We start from the raw sequence: 12,866 nt of genomic DNA, 5'->3' as shown, positions 1-12,866 counted from the left end.
TACTTCTCATCCCAAGCACCCCAACATATTGTAATACAGAATTTAAAATGTACTCATCCCCAACACAGTACAGAAATTGAATGCAAGATGAGATGGATCTTTTCATGCAACATAATTCGATGCAATCCAATTAGATATTGTTACCCTACCTACAGTCTTAAAAGAGGTTTCATTTAATAAAAAGATGGATTAACCAACCCAAGATAAGAACGCTTTGCTACTGCTTGGTCAGCCATGACTGTCTAAACAGACCCATTTGAATGAAGCGTCAACCATAAAACAGGCCAGTTTAGTCTATGGTCAAAACACTAAAAATTAAAATAACCTTTGGCACCAATTGGGTATTAGTATTACAAAAGCAAGTTCGAAATTAACTAGAACTTGGTACCAACATGCATAACTGCTGCAACTATTGTTTCTGTATATGTCAAGATCAGTTGTTCCTATTGTGGTACAAGACCGAGCAGAATTTCAAAAAAACGTATATTTTTTTTATACCATCCCTAACGGATAAAACATGTCCATACCCTAAACCTCTATGCTATCACTGTTGCCGTTCACTCACCTTCTTCCTCTGGCACTTATTTTCCTATTGAGCACGGGGACTTTATAAGTATCACCGACTACCTTTCTGCATCTTGAATCTGGAAACTGGCTTTGATGTTCTTAAACCAGTCGACTGTGAAAACCAAAATACATTGTTAAAAAGTGCAGCGTGAATGACCGACTAAATAGCTGGGATGTTGATTATAAATACCAGTCTAGGAGGAGCATAACTACAAATCAGCAATTATCTAGTTATGTTTCCAAAGTTTTCATAATGAAATTGCTGGGAATAGAGGATCAAGTAGTTTTGTATATCCATCTGGTTTGCCTACTTCAGCACCGGATTATAGGCTCAGGGTCAGTTTATAATTATGCTGTACTAATTCAATTAGGAATATGTTGATGGGCTGAAAATGGGATAATTCCAAACCAGATCCAAGACAATCAGTACAAGCTATTGGACTTACGTATGCAGTTGGGAGAAGACCAGTTGATTAAAAAAACAAATAAATAAAGCGAACAATCATTTCAAGTCTTTAAATAAATAGAATAACCTGTGAGGAAGTGGTTTCGCTGGCTGCATTAGCAAGGAGACCATGAGTATGTTCGACAACCGACCCAGTAAACGCCTGTACGTTAATGTTAGAAGTATCCATAAGATCCTAATGGATATGAAGCAAAATGGTCTAATATATACAAGGCTTTTGAGCGGACGTTCATACCTTGGTACTATCAAACCCTGTTTCAGGATTATCTTTTGAGGCTTTATCGTCAGAAATCTGCAAAATAAACATAGGTTAATCTTCACATAAATTTTGATCCAGCCTAGTTTAATATAACATGAAGGCCTTCCCAGAAAAGAAACTATCATACAGTGAAACTATGATGGAACTACTTCCTACTAATTACTTACTCATACAACATTCTCTGCCTAGTTAATTTTATATTGAACAATACTACATCAAATCCTGGTAGTGAAGTCTACCAAATCTGACGCAAGTAAGAATTGTACATAATCCACTTGTATGGCAAAAACAAATTAGCAGAACCTCAGTTTTTGAAGTATTCACTACTTGAGCTTTCTCCTTTTCAGGTTGCAATGGCTTTGTAGGGTTGGAAGTGCCCTTTCTTTGTAAACTTTCTCGATGCAAATAATTAACTGAAGATAAGAAAATGAAAGGGAAAAAACACTTAGAACTGAAAGGGTAAGGAATTAACAAAAATAGTGGAAAGCTTTTCTTAATATAGATGAAAAGGTGACCATTAGCTTCATCAAATAATGTTCCATGACTTTCACACATTTAATAGGTTTACTACACTCATTTAGCCCGTTTAAAAAGCTCACCTTCAGGAGGTTGCTGCACAGTCAAATTCTCAACCTGCATATGGGAATTTCAGACATAATAAGTAACTAGTTCACGAAAACCATATTGCAAATATATGATCAGAAGATAGTGGCAGAAAAGATTATACAGTTGACCGGTCAGCAGAATTTTGCTTGGATTGACTTGAACTTCTACTATTTTGCTTCAAAGAACTCTTCTCATGTTGATGTCCCCGTCACACCAAGAATTCAATTCCTTAACATGCATACTTGATAAATGTTATCCGGCAAACTGTCACCAACTATATAGTATCTGTGTTATCACAGACCCAAAAAAAAAGATAAACCATATAAACATTACTTGAGAGATTTTGAGCTGCTCGAAAGAATGCTCATTTATCGAGCACCCAAAGTCGGTATCCTCATTAACATGTTCAGCTTCAAGTTCTTCTTTCTCAAGTTCATTTAACCTGGACATAATACGAGCATATTCCTCGTCTTCACCAGAAACTTCCACATTATGCACTTCAGAAGAACTGGATGTATCTGGCTTTTCCAAATCTGAAAAGTCAAACCACGTGACCTAATAATCAAACAGAAGTTGTGGTTCCCGAAAGCAAGAAATACATGTAAGCTCAACAAGCTAGAAACGTCACCTAATTCTAGAATGAAATAAAACTAAGAGAAAGAAGAAAAATACCTTACCATGGAAAAGATAAAAATCAACAAAATACGGACAAAAAGCATACATGACATGCTACACTAGTAATCAAAACTTCATGGTGTTGTCAGTTCATTATAGGAAAACAAAATTGTAGACATCAAAACACACTATGGGAGTCCTTATTTTTTTGTTATCTAAGCAGGCCAGACAAGAATAGATATGGTTGGTAATTTCTAATTTGAGACTTGAGCTGTATATAGTTTCCAGACCCAGAAATAGATAAAGAAAAGAGATGAGTACCTGCCTTATTTGACATCCTTTCCGTAGGGTGCTCTTCGACATATTCTTCCCTAATCTCAAAAACACCTTCCTGTTTGGTTAAGAAAAAATGAGGTCTTGAATAGTTACAGAGTATTTCAATGTGAATTGATTGCATAGATGAATCAGATTCATCTTGCGAATCAGTGGACAACCTAATACAGATCAGTGTTGAAGATCCCAGGAGCTAAAACGGCAATTAAGAAAATATTTTGATAAAAGTCAGATATTGCATTGTCAAAATGTACAACTAATAGTAATAAACAACAGCAGAATAAAACTTACAGCAGCTTCAGCAGCAGTAGAACCAAAAAAAGAAGCTTCAGCTTTAAGGTCCAACATCATTGCCTTGAGGGACTCAACTTGGGAATCCAAAACTTCTCCCCTTCTTTGTAAAATACCCACTGTTTGTTTCGATGTTCGTTGCACATAATATCCTTCCCCTAATAGTACCTGACCAGGAACAAAACAAGTCCTTTAAATTGAAAAGCAGGCTAGTCTTTAGAGATAGAAGAAAGAGGAATATGAATTACGGTGAACTCATTAGTGTGAACTAAACGACCAGGGAAGAACGCTGCTTTTCCAAATGGAACCTGTAAATGGTTGAAAAAAAACATGCATTAACCATTTGGTAGGAGAATTAGAAGAAGCTAATATAAGAGTTCTATTTGTTTGTTGCTTTAGGACTTGCCATGATATCATGATGGAGTTCATCAGGAAGCTTATGAACGAGATTGATTAGATTGTTGTTGTCAGAAATGAAATGACGAATATTGTCTAACTCCTTCTGGTGTTCAGCAATGGAACCCTCTACTCTCTTTGCTGCCTTTTGGGCTTCTTCTACCGAGACTAAAGACGCAAGAGATGTTACAGTGCCCTTTTCTCTTTGCTCCATTCTGTACACCTACAAAATCAATGGCTTAGAACTAATATATATATAACTTTGCCAACATCATAGGCATCGTCAATATTAATAATTAGTTTACTAACACATGATCTATAGCAAATAACATCTTTATTAGTATATTTCTTATACATTTTGGGCATTTTCCTAACATTAAGTGAATAAATATTCATCTCTCACTAACCCCTGGACTCACTCTTGATGATGTGGGGAGGGAAGGATTAAAACAAATCACAGTCTCACAAGTCACAGTAATGAGCATTAAACAATCCCCTGCTTCTTTCATTCTATCTCCTCAATTAAGTTTTCTGTGACACGGATTATCTATGAGGAGTACTGAAGCAGTAGAAGTACCAGCAGAAATAAGACGTACATCATTAGATTCCTTGATAAATACAAATTAATAACAACCAAAAGAAACTTAGAGTTTCAGAAGGAAGTCCTAAGTAAAACGTAAAACTAATTGTTTTCCTTCATGTAGACAGTTAATTCCTACAGAACGAACACATTACAGGTTACGTATCGCAAATTAGAGAATACTTAGAACTTAAAGTTACTTTTTCCATATCAAGTGAAAATGGAAAACACTCAAAAATTAAGTAGAACCAAAGATAGTTCTTGATTAAAAAGCAATCAGAAATATAATGATATCAGAAAAAAGAGATGACTAATTATTTCCTACTTTTACTCGTGACAAAGTGACACACAACATCTTTCTATTAACAACTTTGGGTAAAAAAAGAAAGAAAGAAGGTTTAGTCAATTAGTCCGTAATGTTTTTCATACTTATCTAAAAATGACGAACAATAGAAGCCTCATACCTATCTGAAATGTTCTCCATGTTCTTGGCATGCAACACTTACTAATCCTTCTTTTTTTTTCACGAAGCACCAATAAAAGGTAAAAGCTAGTCAAAATTACAGATAACAAATGATCCAGATTAGATCATTTCTTCTAATCTGAGCTCGTCACATATCAGGTTAAAACTTCATTATTATCTCAATGACCAAAACCAGAAATCATTACAAATTTGAGGACACCACAGTAGTTTTCTAAATACAAGTGTTAAGAGTTAAGACTCATTCGTTGCCCCAAATTTCAAATATGGCTGCACTGCATACACTGATATTGAGAGATTATCTTATAGAGTTCTATTATTTGATGCAAGTATCTAACACTGATACATTCATGTTTTACCCATGTGAATTAGTTTTCCTTGTGACCAGGGAACCAGGGTGCACCTAACATTAATAACTAAAGGGTGTCTCCGAGGCAAGACTCATGTTTTTTTTACGCTGACATGGAAAGTCAATGACGACGGGAAAAAAAGATTCGTTGCAATGAGGTATTCACCATTGTGTATATACAGCATTACAGCTCCACAAAGAAATGAGGTCTACAGAAATGCACAACATAGACCAACCATCTACTAAAATCTTAAATTCACCAGTACTTGATTTTTCTTCCTACTCTTCACTTCTTTCATTGCCAACTCTATTTTTCTTTGCACAATACAACTATATTAATTCACGGTCTTGATCTCTTTCCAGCATTGCAGGATGCATGGACGTCCAGAAGGCTTAGACAGCTTAGTCAATGTGAATCTATTTTACTCGGAACTCTAGTCAAGGGATAGGAAGCACTTACAAAAATAATTGCTGTACACTCCAAAAAGAGATGAACAAAATTTTCTTTTTTCAGCATAAATGAAAGCTATAATGTTTATGGACATGATTGTGCAAAGTCGAAAATTAATTGGGAAAAGCTAGCTACTGAGCTATCATTTGTATCCCGTATATGTAATCTAACTTTCAATGAGAATGTAATTTCCTTCTTGATTCAGATACACACACGACAAATCAAACATGACCAAAAAAATTGTTAAAAAAACAAACTTGAATATTGAAAATAGTTTATCTCTTGAGAATTTTTACAAACAGTTACTAAATTAACAGAAATTGAAATCATAAATCAATCCAAAGTACGTCAAATGTTCAAATGTGCAAGTGATAATTTATTAGTGAAGTCAAATTCAACAGAGATTTCAATGCATAGATGTTGAACCAAAGAACAGTGACTTGAATTTGATGCTTAAAACCTAATCTTTATCCATTCTCTAACCTAATCAATCAAATTACGAGAAATAAAAAAATAAAAAATAATAGGTGGTTTAAATATTCTATGTAGGTACCGAATCAAAACTGCCATGAAAGTGATCGCAGGAAGAAGGTTAATAATTGCAGAAGCAAAACGAAAGTGGCTGATATTCGAAATTATAAGAAAATTATCAGGCAAATTTAAATTTTATGGATGAAACCCTAACCAACAATATTAACATGTTAAGATGATGAATAAGGAACGAAACCAAATCAAGGATTTACACCACATAAATGATTTCAAGATAAGTGCGTCAAAGTGAAAGGATGAGTTCAAGAGGCTTACCTATAGTGGTGCTGAGTTCAATAGTAGTCACCGCAGGTTCTAAGCTCCAACTGTGCGAGGGAAACGAAAAAGAAAGAACGGAGAAAAATAGAGATTTAAAATAATTTTGTTTACTTTATGAAGACGATTTTACCCTTGCCCTCGAATCAAACCGAGTCACTGAGTTATCAGATAACCGTGTACCACTGTACCTTTTTTTTCCGAAAGAGTTCACAGACATGGACTACAGGACCCTAAACAACATTTCACACCACAAAACTGCAGAAACAAAAATATTCCCAGTTCACGGAAACCTTACACATACCTCTAAAAATAATGCGCCAAAACCAAACTGAAACATCGGCAAGACCTTAGATGACTGCCAAAGATAGACTGCAGGTCGGTTTAGCAATACTTCATTTCAATGCATCGAACAGCTGCGAAGAGTCTCCGGAAAAGGCCACGAAATATGGAATGCTTTTATGAAGTGATCCCAAATCTGAAAAGTAAAGCTGCAACAGATAAGCAAGTGATCAGCAGTCTCTCTTTCTGTATTGCAGCAAACACAGTTTTCGAGTTCAAGCTGAATGCCACGATGCCTTAGCAAAGTTCTAGTTTGAAGTGTGTGCCATACTGTACCTAGTAGTAGTACTAGTACATTACATGGTAGCACTACACGTTTCTGGCAATGCCAGTGGTTTCCAACTTATATGTTTATGATTGCGTCTTCAAGTTATTTCTTGGTTATCTTTCAACGTACTATAGTGGGATCTCATATTCTGTAAAATTTAAATAGAGGGGTAATTGTTTTATTTCCTTTGTTGACATGATATGGGGTAAATCCAGTATTGTGACTGCTAGTATTAAATTCAGAAGAGCCTGGCAGGAAGGACGGAACCAGTAAGGCATATAATGGGCATGCCACTACCACAGCGCTCATATGAAGTTGCTTGCACAGTTGATTTCTACCCGTGCACCGACTTTAAATTAGTACAACTTTGGTTCATGTAACAAAACGAATCCTTCCAACCAGAGTTAGATTATGATTGTAATTCATACTTGTTAATGAGATCTCAAATAAATGTTAAAGATATTACTGGATTAATTAGAACATTTAAAGCCTCAAAACAAAATAAATAACCGCGTAAAAGCACGCACTTCCCTTTAGCTCTTGTGTTGCAATTCGCAGTGTGCACATTTTAGATTCTTAAGACTTTAACTGATTTTCTCATTTAATTCTGAGAGAACTCTAAAACATAAAAGGCACATCATCTGCATTAAATTGCGTATCCCCGCAGTATCTTAAAACAAAATCTAACCATATTTCGTAACTATTTGTATAAGAAGGATGGGGTGGATGATGAAATGTGAAAGACATTGATTTAGAGAACGAGAGAAAGAGATTACAGATGAAAGGTTTGAGACAGGAAGATCTGGTTGATGGAATACCTCCAAAACCAGAACCGCCAGCCTTGTGTGCTCGCTGCGAGTCTTCAAATACCAAATTTTGCTACTACAACAATTACAGCGTCTCGCAACCTCGATACTTTTGTAGGGATTGTAAAAGGTATTGGACAAGAGGAGGAATTCTTAGGAACGTTCGGGTTGGGGGGAAGCCAGTTCAGAAACCGAAACCACAACGACGAGCTAGGACACTTGACAGTTCTCATCCTGCCAATGCACTCTACTATCAACTATTCCAGAATCGACAACTTCGTGATCATCATTTAGCATTATATCAAGAACAACAACGACAACAACAAATGCTTCAACAACAGCAACGGAGATCAACAACACTACATCCTATCTTGAATTTAGGAACAAATTATACCCCAAGTTACGTGGATACAATCAGTGTTGTGTCGACCAACATTCCAAATTCACACCCCATTCCTTTTATCCCCTCCTCGCATTCGCCAGCTCCTTCTAAATACCCAGGTCGCGATCAGGTATTGACTTCAGTGGCAACAATGCATTTGAATAATAACAGTGCAATTAATAACGTCACGGATGCTGATTGTAATTACTTTGTGGGTAATTTGGGTCCACTGCAGAACTTTCACATCCCTTCTTTCACTCAACATCAAGAACCTTCTGAACAATATCTGGTTGATAAGTCACAACAAAATTCGGTTGGTGGTGTGAATCAACAACCTAAGCTTTCATCTGCTACTGTGTCGAATAGAGAGTGGCATCAAAAAGTTTTCTCATTGGAAAAATTACATAATTGGAGCAGAATCCAAAGAAAGGATAACGTCAGAGGTTAACGGAAATGTTAGTGCCGAATTTAACAAAAAAGACTTCGCAAGAACATAAACAGTGGCAGTCCTGCGTTAAGCTCCTGCATTAAAACCAATATTCCGGGGGATGGTTTCATGAGATTCCAGGCCTAGTAGCCATATTTGGAAAATTCTATGTTTATAGAATAAACTCTTTCAGTTTCTTGAAGCGATTGTATGGTTTTTGCTAGTTACTGGGTAGTTTTTTGGCTATTCAAAAACTAGTTTCATATGTATTGTTGCATTTCAATCATAATTCTGTTGGAATTATAATCCAAACACGTAACATCAGGGCTGAGTCAATTAATTGTTTTGGTCATTGAGAAATTGTGAGATTGATCCTAATGTTTAAGATTGGTCACGTACATGAAAGTCCTAGTATTTTGGAAGTACTTGACGGTTTTGAATGTGGGAGTATATTTACTATTAAGTTGGAATTAATGTGTTAGTGGGTTAGTTGTTAAGAGTTCGATCAAGATTGTAGTGTCTATTTAAAGGCTTTCATGTTAATGAGAAAAATGTACGTATCAAAGTGTATTAGCAATGTAGTCATATCTCTCTTCTCTCCAAATATTTTGTTTTTTGAAAATCCTACATTTGGCATCAAGAGCCAGGTGATCCTTAGGAGATGGCGAAAAAATAAGTTTGTTTTTTGTGGGATAAGAAAAGAATGTTTTGAGAAATTTTGTTAAAAAAAGTTTTGTTTTGTTTTGTTATGCGAGAAAAGTGATGTTTTGAAAAATAGTTTAAGAGTTTTCTTTTAAAAGAAAAAGTTTGGTCGACTTGATGAAGTAGAAAAATTATTTTTGTGTATTTGGAAAACAAGGGTTTCCTTTAAAAAAAACTGGTTTTGGGTTTGAAAACATGGGTTTCTAGCTGTGAAGATGAAAAGTTGAAAAACAACGGTTTATGACAATGATGATGATGATTTTAATGAAGATGAAAATATGATTTGCATAATATGTTAGGATAGTTGAGATGATGCGGGATGTTGATCGACTAGCAATGATGATGAAGAAGATCGTGACGACGATGATTTTATGTTGATGATGATGTATGATGATGATGATGACGATAATCATGATGACAATTATGATGATGATGATGGCGACAACAACTCAAAGATGTTGCTGATTTATGATGATGATACAATAATGAAGACGATATGTGATAAAGGTGTTTGAATTAAGGGAAGGTGTTGGAATTATAATCCAAACACGTAACATCAGGGCTGAGTCAATTAATTGATTTGGTCATTGAGAAATTGTGAGATTGATCCTAATGTTTAAGATTGGTCACGTACATGAAAGTCCTAGTATTTTGGAAGTACTTGATGGTTTTGAATGTGGGAGTATAATTCCTATTAAGTTGGAATTAATGTGTTAGTGGGTTAGTTGTTAAGAGTTCGATCAAGATTGTAATGCCTATTTAAAGGCTTTCATGTTAATGAGAAAAATATACGCATCAGAGTGTATTAGCAATGTAGTCATATCTCTCTTCTCTCCAAATATTTTGTTTTCTGAAAATCCTACATTCAAGTATTAGATTTGAACATTTCGCAGCCGAAAAATGGTTTCAACTCACCAGATCAAAACAGATAATGAATCCACGTAAAATATTATGCAAGAGTACACAGCCATATAGGCTCAAAATAAATAGAGAGGTAAATAAAAATGCAATGTGGCTCGGAACCATACTGCCGACTGAGGCTGCAGCAGCCAGCAGGAGCATTATAGAGTCACGGGCTTATGAGAAACTTATTGAAAAATAAAACAGCATTAACCCACAGTAAAAACAATTAACCGAACAATTCAAACATGAACTTCATTAAAAACACCCACAATAACCAAGTTATAGATATCCCCTCTTAATTCTATATTGCTATACCAACCCCCTTTTCCCGTGAACCAAATTAAACATGATAATGTAAACTCAAAATAAATAAATAAATAACAGAAAACCTATTCTTTCCCCCTCTGGTAATATTAATTTCTCTTGGAGTGTTTGTACTACTAAAACAGTATCCCTCTAAACGAAAACCCGACCACCTAATAACATTTAAGTTCCAAGAAATAAACCCAATGCCAAGCATGTATATACACCCAAACAAAATATTCAACAAATTACTAGGACTGCTCGGCATGCAAAAAGGATCAATTAACATCCCCAACTTCTTCAACATTAAGGAAGTTAATCCATCCTTTGTATATGTATCCTTGCAGTTGTATGCTTCTTGCTGTTGCCGCTGATGATGACGACGACCACGTGACTAACTTCTACTACCAGGATAGCATGTGTTGTATGATGATGAAGATCGGAGGTTCCTCTCAGAGCAAACATCTAATGTATTAAGTTGTAGTGTTTGCAACTGACATGATCGCTCCGATCTGTACTCCTTTCAAGTTCTCGATGATATTAGCTACTTAATTCTACTTTTTTTTTTCTTTTTTTTTTTTTTTTTTTTTTTTTTTTTTTTTTTTTGATCTTTGATCAGTAATCCCCACCCAAATGTACCATGAACTAGAAGGAGAAAAGAAAAGGAAAAAAAGAAACCCACATAAAACTCTATCACCTAACAACTAAAGAAAGACCAGAGAAGAAAAGACCTAGAGATGCTGCTAATGCTACTAGGTTCTGCTGCCTAGATCAGGGAAGTGACTGACGACCCGTAGTTAGCAAGGTCGGGCCAAGTACCAAAAGTACTGGTCATATTTGAGTTCCAAAAAAGAGACGAATCGGCGGCGCCTACCTGACTTTGGCATGGAAGATTATTCCACTCGATCTTGTTGTTACCATTTTCGTTGTTGCTGTGATTATTATTACCATCTTCATTCTTCACTTCTTTCCTTGACATCCTCGAGTTGTCATCATTCATTCCCATTTGTAGGTCTTGGAAAGGCAGCAAGCCCTGGTGATAAGTAGTACCGTTGTTCCTGCTTTCTTTATTAGTACCATTAAACATCATCAAGGCAGAAGTTCTTGAAGAAGGAGATGAAGATCCGAAGAGCGAAAAACTAGAAAGTGAATTTGAAGATGAGTTGATCAAATCTTGAACTTGAGTGGTACGATTATACCCGCCACCGACTCCATAATCTTCATGAGATTGATTATTATTAGCCATGGCTGCGATTGAAGGATAACTCAACCCCAGACTGCTTAACTGAGACTGATGATGTTGATCACAACCAGGAAATGAGAGATTCATATAAGAAGATTGATTTGTAGGTAATCCATAAAACAATGGACTCATCATCTGGTTAGGGTTGCTAGAGATATGGTGATGAGCAGCGCTATTTGTGGTAGTTGTTAGATTTGAGGACGCCGTATCGTTACTAGAGGCGGTAGCTGGCCTTTTAACCCTTTTATTCTTCCTATAACCACCACCGACTGGAACGTTACGCAAAGTTCCACCTCTGGTCCAATAACGCTTACAAGCTTTGCAGAAATGTCTTGGTTGAGTTAAACTATAGTTGTTGTAGTAACAAAACTTTGTGTTTGAAGAATCACAACGAGGACATTTCAAATGAGGTTGCTGCTGTTGTTGTTGTTGCTGATGCTGTTCTTGGGTTGCTGTTTTCTCCATAACCCTATTATTGTTATTACCATTTGGAGCCATTAATATTCCAGTACTCTCATCTCTCTGCGCATATACAAAAAGAAAAGAGTAGTTAACAAAAAGAAAAGATCAAGAACAAAAACCAAACTAAATACTTATATTCCATATCCAAAAGCTAACCAACAAATGCTAGTCATGTTGTGTTTCTTTCTTTCATTATTGTGATGGAAAGTGAGAGAGAGAGAGACTGATAGAGAAAGAGAATTACCTGTGACCATTCATTAGTAGTAGTATTAGTAGTTGTTGAAGAAGAGATGATCATTTTCTCAGAGTTGTTATTACTACTACACAACATATTTAGTTTCTCTGATCTCACTTTTAAACAAGGAAGGATGAAATTTCTCAGAGTAGTTAGAATTAACTAGAAATGGGGATGGAGCGAAGAAAATGAATATGAAAGCATTGAAAAGTAAGGACAACTAACTATTTATACACGAGTCAATTACTCTTAATTAATCAAATTAGGTATCCACTAATTGACATGCATGACTCTTAAAAAAAGACTAATTTTTCCTCTTTTCAAGTATCTTAGTCTTACTAGCTAGGATCCAAGAACACAAACAGAACAAGTAACTAAATAACAACAAAGATGAAGAAGAGGAGAAGAAGAAGAAAAAGTTGAGATGAAGGAAGAAAGAATATTATGTATTCTTTGTTTAAAGAAAACTTTCACAAGGATCAAGAAAAAACACATCACAAACTTCAATCGGGCACCACTACGTAACATTCTCTTTGGGGCGCCTCTATAATATTTTATTATATTGTCGAGTGTGTGAGGGAATCCCTATGGGACC

The 12,866-nt window shown here is 35.7% G+C and overlaps 3 protein-coding genes across 5 annotated transcripts; 1 reads left to right on the top strand and 2 right to left on the bottom strand.

The window, feature by feature from the left end:
• Positions 1 to 293: 293 nt before the first annotated feature.
• On the bottom strand, positions 294 to 6,270 carry LOC113317600 (RNA polymerase II subunit 5-mediating protein homolog). Of its 3 annotated transcripts, none has more exons than XM_026565760.1 (12): positions 6,199 to 6,270; positions 3,544 to 3,748; positions 3,386 to 3,445; positions 3,138 to 3,305; positions 2,835 to 2,904; positions 2,232 to 2,431; positions 2,020 to 2,103; positions 1,892 to 1,925; positions 1,596 to 1,705; positions 1,269 to 1,325; positions 1,101 to 1,175; positions 294 to 679 (listed from the first exon to the last, which is right to left on the bottom strand). In XM_026565760.1, the coding sequence occupies exons 2-12, from the start codon at positions 3,745 to 3,747 to the stop codon at positions 617 to 619; spliced, it is 1,125 nt and encodes a 374-aa protein (XP_026421545.1). In that variant the 5' UTR covers position 3,748; positions 6,199 to 6,270; the 3' UTR covers positions 294 to 616. The 3 variants fall into 3 exon arrangements, with proteins under 3 accessions (XP_026421545.1, XP_026421544.1, XP_026421546.1); XM_026565759.1 differs by having other exon boundaries at positions 3,544 to 3,756; positions 6,199 to 6,261; XM_026565761.1 differs by lacking the exon at positions 2,020 to 2,103 and having other exon boundaries at positions 3,544 to 3,756; positions 6,199 to 6,261.
• Positions 6,271 to 7,586: 1,316 nt separating this feature from the next.
• Positions 7,587 to 8,444, top strand: LOC113315738 (dof zinc finger protein DOF1.4-like). Its single transcript, XM_026563996.1, has one exon. The coding sequence runs from the start codon at positions 7,587 to 7,589 to the stop codon at positions 8,442 to 8,444; it is 858 nt and encodes a 285-aa protein (XP_026419781.1).
• Positions 8,445 to 10,216: 1,772 nt separating this feature from the next.
• On the bottom strand, positions 10,217 to 12,661 carry LOC113318905 (dof zinc finger protein DOF1.4-like). Its single transcript, XM_026567185.1, has 2 exons — positions 12,281 to 12,661; positions 10,217 to 12,096 (listed from the first exon to the last, which is right to left on the bottom strand). Exons 1-2 carry the CDS (start codon positions 12,365 to 12,367, stop codon positions 11,098 to 11,100), a joined length of 1,086 nt encoding a protein of 361 aa, XP_026422970.1. The 5' UTR covers positions 12,368 to 12,661; the 3' UTR covers positions 10,217 to 11,097.
• Between the last annotated feature and the right edge of the window lie 205 nt (positions 12,662 to 12,866).

This window comes from Papaver somniferum, chromosome 10 (assembly GCF_003573695.1).
Source record: "Papaver somniferum cultivar HN1 chromosome 10, ASM357369v1, whole genome shotgun sequence".
Classification (NCBI taxonomy): domain Eukaryota; kingdom Viridiplantae; phylum Streptophyta; class Magnoliopsida; order Ranunculales; family Papaveraceae; genus Papaver; species Papaver somniferum.
The sequence above is the reverse complement of the archived record's forward strand: the minus strand, read 5'-3'. Positions and strand labels throughout refer to the sequence as shown.